Here is a 22,468-nt window from a genome sequence, read left to right as displayed (position 1 = left end):
TTATATGGTGTGTGAACATATATGATTGTGTTGATTAAGAAAATATAGTATAAAGTATCTGTATACACGAATTTAACTAATAACTATAAGAAGATAAGTAAGATCTGTAATGCAACTTGGGGATATAGCGTAGATTGCTACATTAGCAGCACAAAAACACCTTAGCCCCTAGTTAGGGCTGCGCGAAGGCGATTGTAACAGATCGTGAAGGCCTCGCAGGTTAGGATAGTATGTGAAGTGACCTACATGAATCTATAAATAGTTGGACTAGATCGACCCCTCGGACATCTCAAGGGTGTAGGAACTTGGTTCCAACATCCCCCCATCCTGCTTCGGGTGAGACCTTAGTCTGCGCTCTGCAGGCTGTTGCCGAAAGGGCCGGTAGTTTAGGAATTTGTTTGGCTAATTAACTCTGAACTTGGTTTGGGCCCCATAAAGCCAACACGTGATGAGATCAACAAACTCAAGGGATCACAAAAAGAACACTTACACGATAAGACAAATGAAGAAGAAAAAATGAAGGCAATTAAAGATGGTAAAGCTCCAGTTGATGAAGGTACAAGCTCCACATCTTCGTAGGATTATTCTAAGAGGAAATTTAATCAAAGTGAAAATCCAAAGAAGAACGTTGCAACTCCAAATAACAAGACCAAAGCAATCAAGAACAAAGGACCACAACAAACTACAAAACTGCCTCCAAAGAAGAATGACAAATCTTCTAGGTATGTTCATTTATTTAATGGTTATTGTTTTTCATGAGATAAATATGGACATATGGCCAAGGATTGTAAAGTTATTGACATTTACAACTATCAAGGACCATCGCATCCGAATGAACCATTCAAGTATGCACATTTATTTAACGATTATTTCTTTTTATGTCCTAACTATGGACACATGGCTAGGGATTGTGAAGTTTTTGACAGGTACAATCATTATTTTAAAAACCCTAGAAGCAAGTCTACAGGATCACGAGACAGGTTCCACGATGATTTTTCAGAATAGAATACATTTTAGAATGGCCAAACATTGAATGTTTCAAATGCCATAACTATGGCCATAGCGCTCCCAGTTGCATATATCAGATGGAATCACCAATGGACAACATTGAATGCTTCAAGTGTGATAACTATGGGCACATGGCTCAAGATTGTAGGAATAAGAAGGTTTGGAAAAGGAAATAGGTAGACAAAGAAAAATAAGATAACAAGGTTTCAACAGTTATGATTTTAGGATTTGTAAAAGCAAGAGGTCATGAGGAATTAGCAGTTGCTTTAGATAATGACTCAAGTCAAGATGGCCCGTTAGGTGACTCACGATTTTGAACAATCTGGCTTGTTGACCCCTCAATTTTTGTAGCAGAGGATTTTATGCAACAATATATGGAACAAGTCTACTATTGACAAGAAGGTACTTTGAATAAGATGGTAGTTTCATTATAGGTTTAGGGGTAGAAAAACAGTCGAAAGAATATAGGTTACCAGGAACAAGGCAAGATTAGTCTGCAAAGGATATGTAGAGGTTGAAGGAATCGATTTTGAAGAAACAATTGCTCCCATTTCCAGAATCAAAGCTATTAGGATGTTTCTCGTTTATTCCTACTCGAGAAAAATAAAGGTCTACCAAATGGATGTTAAGTTAGCTTTTCTAAATGGTGAATTGGAGGAAGACGTTTACATTGAACAACCCAAAATTTTTCTACTCTCTGAAAAATAAGACTACATATGTAGATTAAAGAAGGCCCTATATGGTCTCAAGCAAGCTCCTAAGGATTGGTATGCTCATCTTGATAGATATCTACATCAACATGGATTCAAGAAAGGAAGCGTTGACAACAATCTTTATGTGGAAGTGGATTGAGATAACCTAACAATGATCAAAGTATATGTGGATGGTATAATCTTTGGAAGCAATGATGACAGATTAAGTAAATACTTTGCCACAAAAATGCAAAGTGATTTTGAAATGTCTATGATTGGCAAACTGACATAATTTTTAGGGCTATAGATTTCTTAGTAGGATAAAGGAATATTCATATATCAAACCAAGTACATCATATAAATGCTCAAGAAATTCCATATGGAAGATAGCAAGCTAGTCCTTACTCCCATGGTAACATTTTGTGAGTTAAACTTAGAAAATTTTTCAAAGGATGTGGACCAAAGGTTGTATAGATCCATGATTGGTAGTCTCTTATATGTGACAGCCTCCTAACCTGATGTGATGTAGGCAATTGGACAAGTAGCAAGATTCCAAGCAGCACCAAAAGAATATCATATTATTGCCATCAAAAGAATTATTCGATATCTTAAGGGAACAAAAAATTATGGTCTATGGTATCCCAAAGGAAATGATCTCGTCATCCAAGCTTATACAGAGGTAGATTTGGCAGGAAGTGTTGATGATCATAAGAGTACCAGTAAAGCAACATTCTATCTAGGTGGTTGTCTTGTTTCATGGTTAAGTAAAAAGCAGTATTCAATCTTGTTATCCATAGTAGAAGCAAAATATGTCATGACAATAGCTTGTTTTACTCAAGTTCTTTGGTTGAAGAAAACTTTGAAAGATATTTAAGTCAAGTTTGATGAGCCTATTCCCATATTTTGAGATAACACCAACACCATGAGTATCTCCAAGAATCCTGTGATGCATTCCAAAATGAAGCGCATTCCGATTAAATATCATTTCGTTAGAAAGTAGGTCAATGAAAAGAATATCAAGCTTGAATATGTTGGCACAAAGGAACAAATTGCTGACATATTTATCAAACCATTACCTTGTGAAGAATTTGAGTATCTTCGCCAAAAGCTTGGGATTCTCCCAAGTTTTCATTAGACTCTTTCTCTTATCTACTTGAGTAGAAAGGGGGAGTGAAAGTGTGTACAGGTCCACATGATGGCTATTTTTCAGGGGGAGTTACCCTTTTCCATTGATGACAAAGGGGGAGAGAAGGTAGTAGGAAGAGGTGTCATGGTCACAGGGGGAGTACTTGTGTTGCCATCAATGCCAAAGGGGGAGATTGTTGGTTAGTGATTGTCATTGATGTTAATCCAAGCAACACTAGGGGCTACCTGGATCTTGCAAGGGAACTTTGAATTTCCAACCTACTGTATTTTGAGTCATAGATTTTCTAGATGGATTCTACTCATTGAGATGTTTCCGTTGATATATGGAACACCAAGTAATTCTTCATGGTTTGAAATACATTCATGCTTGAAGTTAGTAAAACTAGTTAGTGAGCTAAAACCCTATGGGGTTTTGGCATGCCACTCATAATTGGTTGTGGTAATTGAATAGAAAATAATTAATAAATATTTTTTCCCCTAAAATCCCTCCAACTTTCAATTTTTGAGGACCCTCTCAACTCAAGACATTCATATAAATAATGACCCTCATATCCTCCTCTAGTTGGGATTTCATGGCTTCAAACAGGTCATCATGGAATAATTGCTATAACTTTGTTTCTATGAATATTTAGAGTCTGAATTAAAACCCATTTGTGCCAAAATCTTGATGAACCATGTGACCTATTTTAAGATCTTGGTTCATTATATTTTCGGAGATATCATCTGAGACAGTTAGGGTTTTGGTAGGCTCTCGAATTCCAAGTCAAACATGTGATGTTGGGAATGTGATCATAACTTTCCCTTTGAGAATTGGATTCAAATTTCATAAATAGTCGTAGAAAGAGGATAGACTATAGTCTGTTGAGTAGCATTTTCAGGACCTAAGGCTGCAACAATGACACATGGCACTTTGTACAAGTTTTCTCTATTGAACCAGTATATAATCAGGTCATCGTGGGAGATTGGGCATAACTCTTTCTTGAAGAATCCAATTTTGATCATACCCATGTGGTTGGAAAGTGGACTCAAAGAGGTACCACAGGTTCACAAAAGTATAGATCCGGGAGATTCGAAATTACATAGATACAATAGATTCAATATAGAGCTCCTAGAAGGCAAGAAACAAATATGCATTCAAGGATCACTACAGTAAGGACCACACATCAACAATCAAGGGTAAGTATCCTACAACAAGATGTGTATGATTAGTGTTTACATTTGAATTTTGAGTATCATATCTGAAATATGTTTTTGCATGACAACGTAAGTATATACATTGTCTTGGTTATATCTCTATTCCTCTATATGTAAAAACTAATTTTTCGGATGTCCTATTCTTGATACTACACATTTTATGCTACATATTCTTGATGCTACACCAAGTTTGATAAATCTATATGATGCTGTAAGTTCATGTTACTTGTCTTTTCATAATTGATGGAATGGTCTTTGTTGTTGTACTTAGAACTTGGTCCATCACAATTCTAGGGTCTGTCATCAGTTTTTATCGTAAATATCTTTAGGTCAGTTTTGGATATAGCCTTGCATAGAGTCTAGGCCTATATCAAGAGTGGGAATCCTTTTCTACTACTGCAACAAGTCAACAACAAAAGTGACAAGCAAACTTCAGGTATGCATTGTAATTTTAATTTGTATTTATTCATCATTATGCACTTACATGTGTTTTTCAGGTAGAGGTAAGTTGAAAGGTATTTTGTTTTGTTTTGGGATTGGTTTCGCCGGGAAAATTTTGCATGCAGGTAGAAGAAGATTCAAGTACAACTTCAAGAAAGAATGCAAGAGAAGAAGTATCAAATCAAAGGAAGTATTGCAGTGGGACATCCTCTGAAGACATGACAACCATTCATATATTGTGAAGAAGTGTCAAGGCCAAGAGTCATCATTGTAAAGTTGTAAAAGTGTCATTTGTAAAAGTGTCATCATTGGAAGAGTCATTATTGTAAAAGAGTCAATCTGCCTAGAGTTGAAAAGGAATTATTTGGAGGTATGTGAGTCTCTGTTGGGATGATGTCATGGAGGGGTTGCAGGTCATAATGTGATTGGGTGTTCAGTCAAAATCATTGTAAATCATATTGTATCGTGGATTATTGTCCCTCATATGGGAGTCCACACTTTTTTATTTAATTTTTGTCTTTATAGGGTGGTAGGGTGGTGTTAGGCAGGTGAATGAAGTCGCCTATAGGTTGGGGCCTATGAACACTTCAGGGTGGTAGGGTGGTGCTAGGGCGAGTTGTGGCTTGCTAGGGTGTTGGGGCATCCATTTAGTTGATTACTGAAGAAACCAGGATGTTGGTTTGTCCTTCCACTGGGAGTTGGAGAAGAATTCTTTTCTAGAATTCTAGGAAGTTGTTGCTCTCATTTCAGTTGGGGCTAAAGATTAAAGAATTTATTAGAAACGTGTTCAATGGTTACTTGGAGGGGATTTTCCACCCGAAATTCTTATGCCTACTATGTTATTTTATTTACTGTTATTACTGCATAAACATTAATAATAATTGAAGATTAACTATTGCGCTGAAAATATTAAAAGTGATAATTACTAAGGAATACTGATTCACCCCCCTTCTCAATATTTCCAACACTTCCATCAGTGTAATGGTTGTAATCCCTAACATGATTAAGATCTGTTTCATAGATATCATTATTGTTTTTGCTGCATAGATAAAGTGATGAATCATTGTACTCTCTGTTGTAACTTTTGATGATGATCTAAGAAGAAGAAGAATATTTGCAAGGGTTTTCCCCATAGTGGGTTTTTCCCTAGTCTCAGACCAATCCTGGTGTCTCTATGCATGCATGCTTTCTTCTACTGTTCCTTTTTATGTTCTGCTTCATTGATGATGATGGTGATATTGTTTCTTTCTATGTTATTGCATATGATGATGTATAATGGTGTAGATCTGAATAATATGAGGTGAAATTAATGTATTTATGATTAAATGAAACTATCATGGTAAATAACAATGTTGCCCTAAGAAAATTAACATGGTATCAGAGTTGGGCTGAAGAAATGCCATGAAGATCACCCCCATGGAGACACTTTTGATGGAAGCAAGAAGAGGATGGTGGAGACCCAAAAATAATTATAGGGTTTGAAGAAAACCCTATGCAACTTTATGATTAGGGTTTGATGGATTATATGATGTCAGGGTTGGAGAGAAAACCTTGGTTTATGGAAACTTCATGAGGTATAGTATGTTCAAGGCTCAAGCACTTGTGGGAGATTTGATGAAGTCCTAGATGGGACAATCCTTAGCAGATCTGGTTGGATACCTGAAGATAACATTGGTATATGGACCATGGACATTGATGGCTCTTGAAGATTGGTTCAAGAGGGAGAGGATCACCTCTCATTGAAGATAAGTATTTCTTGACTTATGATGCTTCTTATTTGATAGATTCATGGATCTGGTGATTATGTTTATTACTTGTACTTCATGTACATGTATTTGAGTATATGGATGTCTCTAACCTCCTTGATGAGATGAGATGTGTAGATCCTTCTTGAGGAGCATCTTGAGATGCAGATCTAGAAAGAGATAATGAGGTACTTGATGGAAAAGATGATGAAGTGCTTCAAGCGGCCTATGTCTAATGAGAAGGTGCTCAGGTATTTGAATACCTCAAGGTATCATCTATTGGCTTGGTAAACCCTAAGGTATGATGAGGACGCCTCTTTCTTTATTGGCTCATACATGCATATGAAAGTGACTTCGATCTACATTTCCTATGATGAAAATATGCACATGATATTGAAAATTTTTATTCCTATTGAATTCTAAGAGGCTATCTAGTGTTGATACAATGATACACTTGGCTAATATCTATGATCTATCCATTGGAATCTTGATCTTAAAGAAGGATAACTCCTTGGCTCTAGACAATGATACTCTTGATACTTTCCATGATGGATTTCATATAGAAGGACATTTATTGACTCCTAAACATGAGTCTTTTGGTAATGCTTATGATAAGCATGTGGAAAGAATGTTTGAAACTCCTATTGTTTTGATAAAGATTTCTTGAATGACCTAATCTAATATCATTGATCATGAAGTGCATCTGAGAGGTATAAGTGTAAGATTGCTATTCCAGATATCTTACTACCTAGTCTTGTTGGCAAATGGCTAAACTGGATGTAATAACTTGATGGAGTGACTTGACTGAAAATGCTATTTGTTTTATATGCTACTGAAATATGATTTATGTGCTTCTGACAATATTGATTTGCAACAGGGTCTTAGATCTGAAGCCCCTTCAAAAATTAGGGTTTTTTTCTCCAGTCGTAGTCACAGATCTAGGAGATGTCATCCCTAGTCACACGCATGCCAAGGCCTAGACAACATCCATGTAGCAAAAGTCACTTCCATGCCAACTTGAAGAGATCGACTAGAGGATTGACTATTGTTGACCATCATATGAAGCTTTATGAAACTTTTTGAACTTTGAATGGTGATGTCTCTGACATATTCTTCCATTGTTAACTGATTTCTAAAGTTGTTGAGTTAAATTGTCGATCATTTAATGAAGTTTTGTGCATGAAATTATATGGTCACTTGGAATATGGAAATACCACAAATGTATTGGATATAACAACAAGATATGTTAGCTAGAAAAGGTTGAATGATTTCCATAACATGAATATGCATTAGGAACTTGTGTTTGCAGGTGACTAGGACATACTTATAGATATGTCATTATGTTTGTGCTACATGAGGTCAACATAATTTGGCTTACTGATATATATGAACAGTGTTTTTTCATAATGTTTGATAATAACTAATAATTGAGAAATTCTTTGACTATTGATCTCTCTTTAATAAAATTTGGACTAGACCTGATATCTAGTGATTTGATTTGATGATTATTGATTTTCCCTGATATCGATACTATGTGGGCATGATGACTTATTTGGAAATTGGCCTCCTTATTTTCTAGCACATTGGTTGAAAGTGGAATTTATATGACTCATCACTGGTGTATGCATCTGCACCTAGCGACATAAATGACTTATGTTATGATCATGAGAATGACTTGATTTTCATGGATGATTGCAACTTGTTGGCTTGATGAAGTCATGATTTGATATGAGCTTGATATGAGCTCCACCTGTCTCCTAGTTGAAAGTATTAATACTATGATAATGATGACTTTCATAATAGTTGTGATTTGGCTTCTAAACTCTGATGAGATGACTCTATCATTGATGGTACACTATTGAGTCATGATTATGTTGGCTCAATAAGGAATTATGCTTAGAACATTTCAATTTAGATATGTTTAGTTATCTGATGAAGTCAAAATGTTGAGTTCCATGATGTCACTTTGATATTGATCATGGTTTTTTGTTTTCATATCTTGATGTCAAAATTAGAGGGAAATGGATTATTGTTATAGAAATTTTTGGGCACTGCAACCCCAAGCATAAAATGTACATAAACCAAGGGCTCCTAATTCCCTAAAAGTGTTGTTCCAACCCCTAAAGGAACAAGGTCAACTGATTACAGCTTCTGCCAAAAGTTCTCCATGAAAAACCACTCAGAACTGGTCAAAACAGGATCATTTCACCTGCTCCATAGGCAAAGTGCATTGCATCTCACCTAAGTACACTCAGTGGGTGTGTTGCATTTCAAAAATCCCTTCTATGGGGTGCGACGGGCGAGAAGAGACAGATGGCAATGTCAATCCACAAGGTGGAGAAGCATGGAATCTTCCAGAAACTTCTCCTGTGACACTTGCCTCTCTGAATTCGACCAAGGATGAGTAAGAGATCATCAATCTCCAAGTGGAAGCAAGAACTATAAGAGGAAGGACACTAATCAAATCACAAGCTGACTCATCTCCCTTACAGATATCTATATATGGATCCCTCATCCCAGAGATCCAGAGGCTAGAATTTTGCATCTTGTAAGGAATTGTTGTTGGTTTCTCGAGGTAACATCATAGTGTTGGGTGATCTAAGTTTTGCATGAGGTGAAGAAGGGCTTACTTGCTGAGAGGATGATACTGGGTCAGAACAACTGGTTGTAACTCTCTTGGCTCTTTCTTTATTATCAATAAAGCTATTCAAGTTTTCCTCCATACTCTTGTGTCATCTATATTTTGTGCATTTATATGGTCAATTTACATCTGATCCTAGATTGTTTATGATAATAGATCCATGTTCTTGTATAGTGTTATGCTGCTTTGATTCTACAGGTACTCTGTGAAGCTGGGTATACGAGAAAGCAAGTAGCAAAGGACTATCAGAAGAGAGAGGAACCGAGCAAGGAACCAAGCACAAGACAGAGGTTGGTCTCCTTTATTCTTCTCTCATCTATATTTCATAAAGGAAAACGAAAGTAGTTTTACTTTGTTTGTTTCTAAGGTAGCTACCACACCTTAGTGGGATTAGCAGTTCTGCATAGACACTTTTCCCTGTAACAAAATGGCAACTGCACTGGGGAGCGACTAGATTGATTGTTTATCTACATTTATTTACTTTAGAAACTTACAGACGAAGCCTGAAGTCGAGCTAGGTAGCTTTCGAACTGCATTTGCTATGCAAATGCAAAGTAGATAAATGCCGCTTCAGTCAATCTCCGGGTTTTGTTTATGAATTAAACAACTGATTTACAAACTCTCTAATTGCCCTTGTGGTGGCTCTAGTAACCTCCTTAGACCTGACCTTGTTGTTGATTTACTGATTACCACTTGCTCGGCCAAAATCCCTGAACTGAACTGCAAACTGTGACCTGGAACCTAAGCAAAGTCTCGTCCCTGGTCCAGCACACTATCTATTCTATGAATCTCAAATTCAGCACACTTCCTAAGTGTAGAAGGTGTGTTGCATTTCAGTTTCACTGTGTTACAGGTGTGCTGAACAGACAAGGCCTTGTTCCTAAATTTTGGTTTCTGTGTTCATTCTTTTCAGTTCTATCCATGAGTTTTGCTGCCTGTAGTCAGTACACCTCTGTTTGAAACCCCTTTCCTTGCTGTTATTCTGCCTCCATTGTGCAAAGAACTGTAAATGTTTTTGTGTATTTTTTAAGTCATTTTTCAGTTCTCCTTTGCAAATAAGTAACGTAATTGTACTGCCGTTTCTTGATTTGAAAGTGTCGCAAGTGTTGTTTTCAGTCATAGTAGAGAGTCTGATTGCTCTTGATAGTTGATTACCCTGTTACTATTGTATTTGATCTGAATTAGTAGTTTTCCTAGTGTCGAAATCAAGTTTTCATTTCCAAATCGCAAAGTGTTGTCATTGTCTTCATTTTGATTTTGAAAAGAAGCTTGTTAGTAATTGTCGCTTTGAAAAAGATAGATCAAATATTAGGGTTTCTCTGCAAGAGACGGGAGCTCTGCAAGAGACGATTAGGGTTTCTCTGCAACCCGTGACGGCGCAAACAGCCGACCGAAGACCCTGCAACCATACCTAATCTAAGCTCTGAGAGAACAGAGCACCAGTACTGCGCCAGTCAGGCGCCATGGAGACAACGCAGGGGGGGGCGTCAGGGCCCTCCCCAATGCAGCAGGAGCAGGATAATGACCTCCTCTTCGGATCGATCAACAGGGAGATCCTGAATAGAGATGGTTCAACGCAGCAAGAGAACAAAAAATCGGAAGATCCGCACGGCCAGGACATCGGACCGCAGGACAAAGGGAAAAAAGACAAGGAGGAAACGCCAAAAGTCACCTCAGCAACCTGCAAACCTGTAGCTGCAGAAAGGCCAAGAATCGAACTTCAAGGTCACCTGGTAAACGCCAGAATTGAGTTCATGAAGGAACATGCCATAATAGGGAAATTTATAGGCTTCTGGCCTACGGAAAAAGCCCTTTATGGCTGGATAGCTGCCAAATGGAAACCGAAAGGGGATGTCCTGCTGCAACTAGGACCAAAGGGCTTTTTTACAGTCATTTTCTACTGTGTTGAAGACAAACTCAGAGTACTAGGAACAGGCCCACACTTCTTCAATGCAGCGGGTCTGTACATGCGAGACTGGAAGCCCAGATTCAACCCAGACAAGGAAGACCTAACCTGGGCACCAGTATGGATTCGTCTATATGGACTCCCTGATGAATATTGGGATGAAGACTCCCTCCGGAGAATAGGAAATGGCGTGGGAGAATACATCAGAACAGCTGAGGAAACCAAATCACGCAGATTCATATCATATGCCCGCATATGCGTTTTCATAAGGCTGAATGAAGCGCTACCAGAGTCGATAACGCTCTCCCATTGGGATGAAGAATGGGTCCAGCCCTTGGACTATGAGCATGTGCCCTTCCGGTGTAGGAGATGCCATGCTCTTGGGCACTTATTTAGGGATTGTCCTCTAAATGCCCCAGATCTGTCTCAGAACCCCTCAGCCAAGCCCAATCAAGACGGGTTCACCAAAGTAACTAGCAGAAGGCGCTCGCACAGGAAAAATGCCAATGGGCAAAAGTCTCAGCAGAGTAACTTCAAAGATCAAGCGTCCAAGAACAGCTTTCAAACCCTCAGTGACATTCCGGAAGACCAGCCTCTGGAAAATCCCAGCAAATCAGATCTCCCATCCTCCTCAAGCCGCCCCCCCCCTTCCAGCCCCCCTCCCAACTCGAAATCCCCCATTATAATCCCGACCATTCTAACCAGGAACCAGGAGAACCCTGTGAACACCCCCAAGAACATGGAGATAGATGGGAGATTGAAGGACACCCAGATTTCAGAGACCACTCAGGAAGACACCAATGCTGTTGAGATAATGGATGAAGAGGCCGACACTGTAGACCTTCAAGGGCTGGATATAAATGAGCTAGAGTTGGCATGCAGGAAAGAAGCTTATGAAACCATAGCTGCAACTGATTTAGAAAAGTTAGAAATAGTCATCTCCAAAGTCTACCAACAACATCAGCTAGGAATTCAAGCTGGAAGCACCTGGGATGGTAGACTACGTCCAAAAGACTTCAAAAAAAGGGGAAGGAAAACCGTTCTTCAACGAACAATAGAGGTTGGCAAAGTCCTAGTGGATTCAGGCCACTATGCGCAGCTTACGAAGTACTTCAGTCCCTCTCAACCCAGTTATCAATGAAGCTCATCTCTTGGAACCTTAGAGGGCTCAACGGCCCAGCAAAATACAGAATGCTCAAAAACATGATCAAGATGGAGAAACCGCAAATATGTTTTTTCCAAGAAACTAAATGCAACAGCATAACTCTGGGACAAATACTCTCAAAGGCCTGGCCAGGCTGCCACTCAGTGGCCGTGGACGCAACCGGAGCTTCGGGAGGGCTTGCTATAGCTTGGAACACTCAAACCATAGCGCTCACTGACTTCCATGCTTCACACCATCTCATACAAGCTGCCTTTCACATTCTAGGCACAAAGGTACATGGAAACCTTTCCAATGTCTATTTCCCACAGGATGGAGGCAGTAAAAAAGCGCTTCTGGACACCATCGAGGAGCTTAATATCTACAGACAGTACCCACTCTGGATTGTAGCGGGGGACTTCAACATGATCACCAAGATCGAGGACAAAACAGGAGGAAGAACTAGAATGGAACCTGAAGTAGAACACTTCAAGGATTTCATACTAAACGCCTCACTCATCGACCTGCCCTTCTGCAATGGAACTTACACTTGGAGCAATCACAGAAAGGGGAAACATCAGATTGCTTCCAAGCTGGACCGATTTTTGATTTCGGACAACGCAGTGCACATTGGAGGGGATTTCACTGCGGAGATCCTGGCTCACTCAGGGTCGGACCACTGGCCAATAGCCCTGCAATGGCAACGACCAGGGAACAGCACCAGGAAGCCATTTCGATTTGAAAGCTTTTGGCTATCTCACCCGGCATTCAAGGACTTCGTCAAATCTATTTGGGCCTCCTTTGTTCCTCCAGAAGGCACCAAAATGTTCCAACTTCAACAGAAGTTAAGATACTTAAAAGGCCACCTCAAACGCTGGAATAGGGAGACCTTTGGGAATATTTTTGAAGCCCAACAGCAACTCAATCAGGAGCTCAAGCTACTCCATCAGATAGTTATCAACACAGGGCACACAGAGGCAACATTGGAACAAGAAAAGCATATTCACAATCAGCTAGAAGAAAGAAGGAAGCAAGAAGAAATCTATTGGAGACAGAAATCGCGGATCAGATGGCTCAGAGAAGGGGAACGCAACACCAAATTCTTTCATAACACCACAGTGCAAAGAAGAATGCACAACAAGATTTCCTTCATCAAAAACCAGGAAGGAGGGAAAGAGGAGGAGCATGAGAAAATAGAGGAAATCCTCCTTAATCACTTCCAACAGGTTCACCAAGAGCAAATAATGGATCGGAGGGCAGCTATTGAGAAAATCACCGGCAACATTCCCAGGATAATAACAGATGAGCAAAACGACTTGCTCATGAGCCCTATTCTAAGCCAAGAGGTGGATGAAGCAATGGCGCAGCTTAAAGAAGGTAAGGCTCCTGGCCCTGATGGCTTTACCAGTAATTTTTTCCATGCTTTCTGGGATATGATTAAGGAAGAGATCTGGCAAATAGTAGAGGAATCTAGGGCCCTTCGTTGGCTGTTACCCTCACTTAACTCCACCTTCATTACTCTCATTCCCAAAGAAGAGAACCCCACCACCCCTGACAAATTTAGGCCCATTGCCCTCTGCAATGTTCTCTACAAAGTCATTTCCAAAGTCATAGCCAACAGACTCAAGCCCCTTCTTCCTCAGATCATATCACCGGAGCAGTCTGGCTATGTGGAGGGCAGGCAGATCATGGATGGTATAATTCTCTCCCATGAGATCATTCACTCGCTTAAGCTGGATAAACAAGCGGGCATGTTACTCAAGCTCGACCTCTCAAAAGCCTTTGACAAACTCAGTTGGCCCTATATACAGAGCATGCTGAGAGCCTTTGGCTTTAGTGCCACCTGGGTAAGATGGATAATGAGCCTCATCTCCTCCTCCCACTTCTCCATCCTTGTCAATGGGCTGCCCTCTCGTCCCTTTAAACCCTCCAGGGGCATTAGGCAAGGGGATCCCTTATCCCCCTTCTTATTTGTGATCATGGCGGAAGGTTTAGGAAGGCATATCAAGCAGGCTCTGCAATCTAATCAACTTCGGGGAATCTCCATTCATAACTCCCCAGCCTCCTCCCATCAGCAATTTGTAGATGACACTATGCTTTATGGATATCCCTCTGCTCAGGAAGCCTCTTGTCTGAAATCCTTGCTCAATGACTTCTCTAGAGCCTCAGGAACCCAGATCAATAATACCAAATCCCACATTTTTTTCTTCCACACCCCACCCTCTGTAAAACGGGCTGTCTCTCGCATATTGGGTTTTCAATCTGCTTCTCTCCCCTCCACATACCTAGGGGCGCCTCTCACTGCTTCAGCCATAAAGCAACCAGCTTGGCGTGGGCTTATTGAAAAATTGGAATTCAAACTAAACCTATGGACACACCGCTCCCTTAACCTGGCAAGTAGGGCTGTGCTCCTAAAATCCATCCTTCAAGCCATGCCCCTCTATCTGTTTTCCATCCTAACCGCTCCAAAGTGGGTTTTAAAAAGTCTAAGAAACCTGCAGCGCAACTTTCTTTGGGGAAGTTCAGCCACTAATCGCAAGTGGGCACTAGTAAAATGGGACACTACCTGCAAACCCAAGCACAAAGGCGGTATTGGTATCCGAGATCCTGAGCACAGTAACATCATCATGACCGCCAAAATTTGGTGGCAATGGCTGACAAATCCGGACAAACCATGGGCCAAAGTATGGATAGCCAAATACACCAACAACATGCCCCAAGCAGAGCTTATTAGATTTACACCTACAAGCACAGGTTCACTCATTTGGAATGCGGCAAAACTTCATCACCAGCTGGTTCAGAAACACAGCTTCTGGGAAATAAGAAATGGACATAGTGCCAGATTCTGGAACGACGCTTGGAATCAGCTTCCTAAACTCTCAGCTGTTCTTCCAGCAACCTTAATCCCAGGCCGACAAGAGCAGCAGCAAGCTAAAGTTCATCAATTTTGGAGTCCGGATTCGGGAACGAGCTTCAGGAAATGGCAATCAAGTAATCATATATCCAACACCAGCAATACCCAGGAAGCAGCAGCTCTTGACAGTGAATTAAAAAAGAGGAGCATCAGGTACAACAATAGTGAGGACATACTCAGATGGGGCTATCTTCCCAAAGGTTCTTACTCCACTTCTGAAGCCTATAACCTTTTAGAAGGTACCACCACCATCCCGGATCCTCTCTGGGCAAGAATATGGAGCTTCAAGACTTGGCCCAAAATAACTCACTTTCTTTGGATGGTGGGGCATAAAAAGATTCTTACATGGGATAAACTGCAGAAGCGCAACTTCCAAGGACCTTCGTTATGCCACAACTGCCATCAGAATGAAGAAACCCTGCAGCATCTACTGGATACTTGTCCGCTTGCAACTCAAATTTGGGAGAAGGTGGAATTCAGGAGTCAAAGACGATGCAGAGAGGCGGGAAGCATAATAAAAACCATACGGCAATGGCCGAAAAGCCCCTACAACAATGGGCTGCTCAACCACCTATGGAACATAATTCCAGGTATTCTGCTGTGGAACATTTGGAAGGAAAGGAATAGGCGCATATTCAAAAACCTTAGTTCGAATAAGGAGGACATATGGAACAGAGTGCATGCCAACATCCAAGAAACCATGCTATTAAAGACTTGGACTCAACAGGATCTCCCCACTGAAGACAATGAGAAAAATATCTTAAACAACTGGGGATTGCAAATGCCACAGGAACCAACCACACAGCAGACAACAAATTGCAAAGGCAAGGAGGATGGAAACTGGGAAGCTCCACCTATGCACTCATACAAGCTCAACTTTGATGGAGCTTCTAAAGGTAATCCGGGTACTGCAGGATTTGGAGGAATCATCAGGGATCACCAAGGAATCCTGCAACAGATTTACTTTGGCAACCTAGGCTGGGACACCAACAACTCAGCAGAGCTGGAGGGTATGTGGCAAGGATTACTTACAGCTAGACGACACAATCTTCAACCGTTAATTGTGGAAGGAGACTCTCAAATTCTCATAAACATGGCCACTCGCATTCAGAGTGGGTCGCAAGCCAGGAAGGTAGCCAATAGCTGGAGATTGGAGGCCAGGCTCAGCTGCATGGCTGAGGAAATACGCAACTACAATGCCATCTCTTTTCATCACACTAAAAGAGAGGGTAATAAGATAGCCGATCTTCTTGCTAATATAGGGGTAGACTCAGACCAGCCCTTCATTGAGGGACACCTGAACATCATTCCCAGCAATCAACTCAAGCAGGAATGTGAGAGTCTCATCCTCAGGGACAATGAAACCCCGGATGCGGGTGTCGAATCAAGAAGGACGGGCATGCCACATGCTACGCATGGGCTGCCTCGTGTAAATCCCACGGCTCCCCGAAGAAGGCCGTCTTATGGCAATTGAGCCCCCCAAACTGTTAATGCATTCAATGCCGGAGAGGAGAGGTAGATGGAGGAGCAGGGCGGAGTTAATGAGCGCCTGCAACGAGGGAATGGAGAAGAATATTACAGGCTTGATGGGTCGAGCAGGGTATTCTGGTCTGAGGAGAGTTGGTGGACGCGGAAGCACAGCGAGCTTCGGTCGAGGACGTTTTCATTACCCGGTGGCCTGGAAATTAGTCTTTGCCGCCATTCGGGTTGCTGGGTTGGAAGGAGACGGCAATTTGCGAATTTGCCGCGACAATTCTGGAAATGGAATTGTCGGTTTTCAAGGGAAGGAAGCCAAGGTGAAAGCTGGGCAACTGAGAGCGAATTGGAAGGAAATTGCTTCTGCTACCAATTTCAAGCTCACCCTCGAGCATACAGAGGAAGCATTAGACTTACCATGGTTAAATTTCGAGAACGACAGCCATGCAGAAGGGGTCCATCGAGAGGGTCCTCCTCACGAACCCCTGCAGCAGATGAGCATCACCACTGCTGCTGCTGCTATTGTCACAGGAGAGCTCGAGCAACCCCGCTACCCATTAGACAATTTGTGGAGGTCGGGAGTTCCAGTGAAGGGAAACCGGAGCTTCCTTCCTTTGGCTCTGTGGTATTCACCCTGCCAAGCACTGAGGACAACGCAGGCGTTAATGCCCACATCTCAATCCTGTTTACCAAAATTCCGGAAGGCGGTGAGGATGAAAACCCCCAGGACCCGCAGGAGAAGCAATTGGAAGGCCCGGGCAAGGAAATTGACCTCGGAGAACAATCGACTACCGGAAAGGAAACCGCTGTGGTGCCTCCAGCGTCTGAAGCTGGAAGCTTGGGGGAAACAAGCTTGCAAGACCGCTTTCCTCCAGTGGGGCCACCCCCCCCAGGTGTGGACGAGGAAAAATGGCGGAAAATGTGGGAAGGACGCGCAGAAGGCGATGGGTGGGCTTATGTGGTTGAAGACACGAGCCTCTGTGAAGAGGCGGATGCACACCTCGCGGCCCTCCTTCCATCTTCAGCTCGTCTCCAAGATTAACGCAGCGGCGGGTAATGTCTTGATTTTGTTATTGGGTCATGTCTACTGGCATTTGCTTCTTCTATCTCTGTCATGTTTAATTCTGTTGAGTCTATGGTCAAGTCTATGGTCAAGCCTTAACTCTGGGAAGTCGAATTTGATAACTGACACCAGTGACTCAGTCATGTTTACATCTGTCTGGTATAGGGGTCAGTCTATCTTAGCTGTTAGCCCCTGCGTGGGCAGTCATGTGTCTGGTCTTCAGGGAATTTGATAAATCTGGCTACTGTTTTGAGAATATGGTTCGGTGCTGCCCCTGTGTGGGAGCTTTTGTTCTCATGGATAATTCTGTTTGGTTTTGGCGAAGCTGCCCCTGCGAGGGAGCTGTAAGGTCTACAGTCAGGATTCCCAGGGTGACTCTTCAGGCCCTGGAAGGCATGTCATGCAGTTTGTAATTTTTCTTGTACATATAATATAATGCTTAGCTAGTTTTTACAGAGAAAAAAAAAAAAAATTGTCGCTTTGAAAATAATTCAGATTTGCACATCAGCTTTCTTTTTATCATTCACATATTAAGAAGGCTGAAAAAAAATACAAGCATGTGCATTTTCATTTAGATTGTTTGATTGGTTTTGATTTAGGACAATGCATATAGTGTGTGCTCTTTGCTCTTTGTTGAAAGAATATTGTCTCTCTTTCCTTAGTAGCTAGGATTTTCATGGAATAAAGAAGATAAAACGATTGTTTATCATCTTAGATTGCATTTTAGGAATTGTATATATACATCACGCGCTGAACCTAAAAGGAAAATTTCTTAAGCAAGATCAACTATAAAATAAATTTAATGAATCTAACAACGCTTTGGAACCTAACACACAACATCTAGAAGTCTAGGCTAGAGACGTGTTCAGGCGTCGTAAAACCTGGTAACTGTTGCTTTCATTGTTGGTTGGGTGATTCCTCCACTTTGAGACGACAAGTGCCAATACGGACTTGTGCTCCCACGTACCGTCGAGTATATTTTGGGAGACAACAATAGGCTTTATCCTTTATCCATAGGAAGCCGTGTCTGCCGCCCTATCGATCGCAATGCACTGAAAACAACATTTGGGAAGATTGACTGCCGTACTGTAAAAAGTATTCTGCAGTTTTGCGATTGGTTTGGTAATCCCTCTACCTAGATTTCCAGAGCAGTCCCTTTCGTTCCTTTTCAGACTCCTTAATGGAAAAGGTCCATCTGAGCACTTGTCACTTCAGGCTCATTAAAAATCGAAGGTGACTAGAGTCATCTTTTGTTTTTTCTCGACTCTTCAAAATTGAAAAAACAAGTTGTGTCAAAGTGTCTAAAAATTTATTTTAAATGGAATAATCATCACATTTCCTACGTTGGTCTTAGGTTGAGAAAATGGAGTCCACCAACCAAGGAATTCCCCTTGGAGGGAATCCTAGTCCCTTCTCCTTTTGGGGAGATGTTGGTGTGCCCCATATGGCCACATTGTCGCTTCTAGGATTGAAAATAGGCTTGCTTGTATGGCTCTTCTCAACCTCTGTCGTTCAGAACACCGCAATTCCTGAACAATCGAGTCAGCAACTAGACGATTCTAGAGTTACCCCCCAACCCTCTACTTCATCCAATTCTTCCTCTCCTCCTTCCTCTTCGCTTGATGGGGCTGGTAAAGCCAAAAATCAAGTACCTGAGAAGAAGAAGGAAAAGAAGAAGAAAGAGAAGAAGAAGAAGGAGCCAAAGGTGAAAGGGGGCAAGCAAGTGTCGTCTAGCGAAAATCCACACACTACACCAACCAGGCCTAAATCACCATGTGTCATTTGCAAAGGGGACGACTATCACAGAGATTGTCCCTGCATCCCTCAGATCTTAAGGGACTGGTCTCCTCGTTTGCACAATCTGGTGTCGTCAACCTCTGATGATCATGTTGAAAGCACACCGTCGACTAGTGAAAGTGAAGCCCCTAGACAAAAAGGAAAATATAGATTTCATTGTAAACTGTGTGAAGGCGATCACGCCGTCCACCGTTGTCCCTTCTTAGATGAGGCTAAAAGAATTTTGGACGATCGTCTGGTTTCACCGTTACGACTTCCTCCTGGATATAAGAAACTCTTGCCGAGTCCGTCATTAGTTGAAAATTCGGCTGACCCACCCAGGTAGTCGGCCAAAGCATCTATCATTAAAGATAAACCGTCTGAATCCACACCAGACGAAAGTCAAAGGGTCGAGGCGGCAATTGACCCGGTCTTACCTTCAGAGGTTCCATCTTCAGATAATACAGTCATCGAAGAGAACAAGGATGACACTGTCCAAATTCTTTTCGTAAGCACAGACTCCGATGAAAATGGGGGAAATATACCCATTCCTTTACCGCAGGAAGGAAGTTCATTAGAGTCGTACCCGACCGTCTATTCGGTCCCACCTCCAAGCAACCTAGTTGTTTCCTTCGATTGGAACCAACTAGGTAGACCTCGTTTACCGGATAATGTACTGTTTCGAATCATTACTCAAATATACAAAATGGTCATGGCCGGTACTATCATAGATGAAGGGGCATCTGTGAGTATCCTTTCCTCGACTGCTTGGAAAGCACTTGGTTCGCCATCGCTTTTGCCTGAGATGAGAAATCTAACAGGCTTTGACAAAGGAACCAGTCGACCGTTGGGGATCCTTCCCAATGTGCCCATAATATTGAGAAGGAAAACCATTCAAATGAACATAATGGTAGTCCAAGGACCCCTAGATTATAATCTACTCCTTGGGCGAGACTATATGTATTTCATGGGAGCCATTGTCTCCTCATTCTTTAGAGTAATGTTTTTTCCGCACGAAGGAAGAGTGGTCAAGCTCGTAGACCAGCTTTCATTTCCCGGTTCGCACATGGAAAATAGTCATATACCATCCATAAATGGTCTTTTCATGCAAGGAATGTCTCATCAATCCCCAGTTCCTCCGCCCGATGAGCACGAGTGATTCGGGGGTGTGAATGAAACCCAGGGGGCATGCACCCTGGTCTGCTTCGGCAGGAAAACTTCGGGTATAGGGTAGATTTCCGCGAGAGTTATATGACTAGTCTGATACTCCTGTCCGTGATTGGAAAAGGGGGTTGGACTGGAATAAGATTCCCTTGTCAAAGTTATGTGGGTGGACGCGTCTGCGCCACTCGCCTTTGTCTATTTCGGTAGACATCGCCGAAGAAGTGTTTTGTTTGCGGTGTGAATAGAACAATCTTTGGTAACCTGTAAGAGGTAGACCTTTCCTGATAAAACAAATGTTTTGTCAGTAGAATAAGAGGTGACTTTGAAACTCTATTTTATACCTGGGGGCATGCAAACCTTTTGGCATGCAAGCGAAGAGCGATCATTTATCTTTTTTTTTGGATTGGTCGTTTCCTAACTTGCATAAAGAAAGGATGTGGGGCAAAGATTTGAAAAATTGACGTTTTAAATGAAACATTCTTATTATATGACTGGATTAATCAAGCAGTTTTAGGACATAGTTCAAGCTCGTTAAAAAATAAACATAAGTCATGAGCAAATGTTTCCCCTAGTGTTTAAGATCAATAAAAAAAATGAACCAATTTACGGTAAATAACCATCGTGAATGTAGTACGTCAGCCTTTAAAGCCTCGGTCGTTTTCTCAAAATCACCTCCACTTTGCATTGGCCGATCATTCACCTCCATTTGATTTTTTACCCCTTTTGAGGAACAGCTGCGAAGAGTGATCCTATTAGCCATCCTTGTAACACTGACGTGATTGGAAAATTCCAAACCTTACCTGGAATCAGTTGCTACCCAATTTTATTCATTCCTCAAAGACGAGTCTCCTTTAAGCTCTTTTCAACTGACTCCTAAAATATGAAAAGATTGCCGAGCCATTGGCCTCTCCAGCTCGTTAAAGTGACTGGAAGTGCTATCCCTCCTTTAGATTTTAATCTTTTTGGACCTGAGGGATTATTACACAAAAAGATCGAGAGCTTGTTTTGTTAGGCTCGTTAAAAGTATCGAAAATTAATCCCTTCTGTATTATTTTATACTTTTTTGGACTTAAAGGATTAGATGACGAAAAAGGATTTTTGGAGTTTCCTTTACGTCCCTTTTCAGACTCTCTAAAATTGAAAAGGACCGAGTTATCTTTGTCGTTAAACTCATTAAAAACCTAATAGCGACAAACTTGTCCATAGCAGACAAGAACGAGTTTCACTATCGCTAGGCTCGTTAAAACATAGCGATGGGTTTGGCTGAAGGGAAAATTATAGAACAAGCATATGTTATCCTCCTCAAGCTTGAAAAAAATAAAGAGGTACTGGTTAGCAATGACTGGGGAAAAATTGGGAAGAAAACTTGAAGAAACTTTGTTGGTAGCAAGTCGCTCTTGAACATGACACTTTCACTCCGCATCCAAGTCGGGTTGGGTTGTTTCATTCACCAGTCACATCACCATGGTCACATCACACCATCTACATTTGGGGTTAATGATACCAATCCATCATGTCAGTGTCGCCGATATGTTCAAGAGAAGTCACTCAGAGAATTCACCTGTGTCTCACCCGCTGCAATACATTTACGCTCCATTCTTTCATGACCACCACCCTGAACCTTATATCACCAGACCGTTTTCACCTCCATTAAAATCATTTGCTCCGTTCCGTGTCACCAATGTGGGATTCATTAAGGCCCTCCTATGACAAATTGCTTCTTGTCGACATCAGCTCATTATCCAAGAAGTCGATCTAGGAACACCCCTTTCATTACTTTGAAGCTTGCATGCCTCAATGGCAAGTTTCTCAATTCCGGCGAAAGGTTTACATCAATGGCCTTCGACCAAAAGACTTTGCGTGGTGTTCGATGCCAAGTCCTTTATTCACGCCACGTGAATTGTACTACAGTACCTTGAGGGTCATTATTTTTATCGGTGATTCCTCTCGCATCTGTTAACAGCTTACATCATTGGCTGGTAATCAGGTGATGTCTTTCCATGTTCGACTCCATAAAATCTCTCACATGGATCGACTTGTACTTTGAGTGAAGATCGAACGAGATTGAAGACCCTGGGTCTAGTTTCATCCATCTGGGCTGCGATATATATTCAGGAAAATAAAGACATCAAATGTACATCATTGCTGCACAGATAATCAT

The 22,468-nt window shown here is 41.5% G+C and overlaps 1 protein-coding gene across 1 annotated transcript; it reads left to right on the top strand.

Annotated features, from left to right (window-relative positions):
• Nucleotides 1-11,985: 11,985 nt before the first annotated feature.
• On the top strand, nucleotides 11,986-16,302 carry LOC149199110 (uncharacterized). The gene is made up of 2 exons (XM_089400462.1): nucleotides 11,986-12,891; nucleotides 13,141-16,302. Exons 1-2 carry the CDS (start codon nucleotides 11,986-11,988, stop codon nucleotides 16,300-16,302), a joined length of 4,068 nt encoding a protein of 1,355 aa, XP_089256588.1.
• Nucleotides 16,303-22,468: the final 6,166 nt, after the last annotated feature.

The sequence above is a fragment of the Pinus tabuliformis genome, chromosome 2_1, assembly GCF_031772625.1.
Source record: "Pinus tabuliformis cultivar Carrire ecotype Pingquan chromosome 2_1, CPIR1, whole genome shotgun sequence".
NCBI classification, from domain to species: Eukaryota; Viridiplantae; Streptophyta; class Pinopsida; order Pinales; family Pinaceae; genus Pinus; species Pinus tabuliformis.
The sequence above is the reverse complement of the archived record's forward strand: the minus strand, read 5'-3'. Positions and strand labels throughout refer to the sequence as shown.

What these genes read in the sequence shown, in the direction of transcription:
- LOC149199110 (XM_089400462.1), top strand. Translation starts at nt 11,986, where the DNA reads ATGGAGAAACCGCAAATATGTTTTTTCCAAGAAACTAAATGCAACAGC. An exon ending in TCAACACAGGGCACACAGAG is followed by an intron (nt 12,892 to 13,140) that starts GCAACATTGGAA and finishes CACTTCCAACAG; the next exon opens with GTTCACCAAGAGCAAATAAT.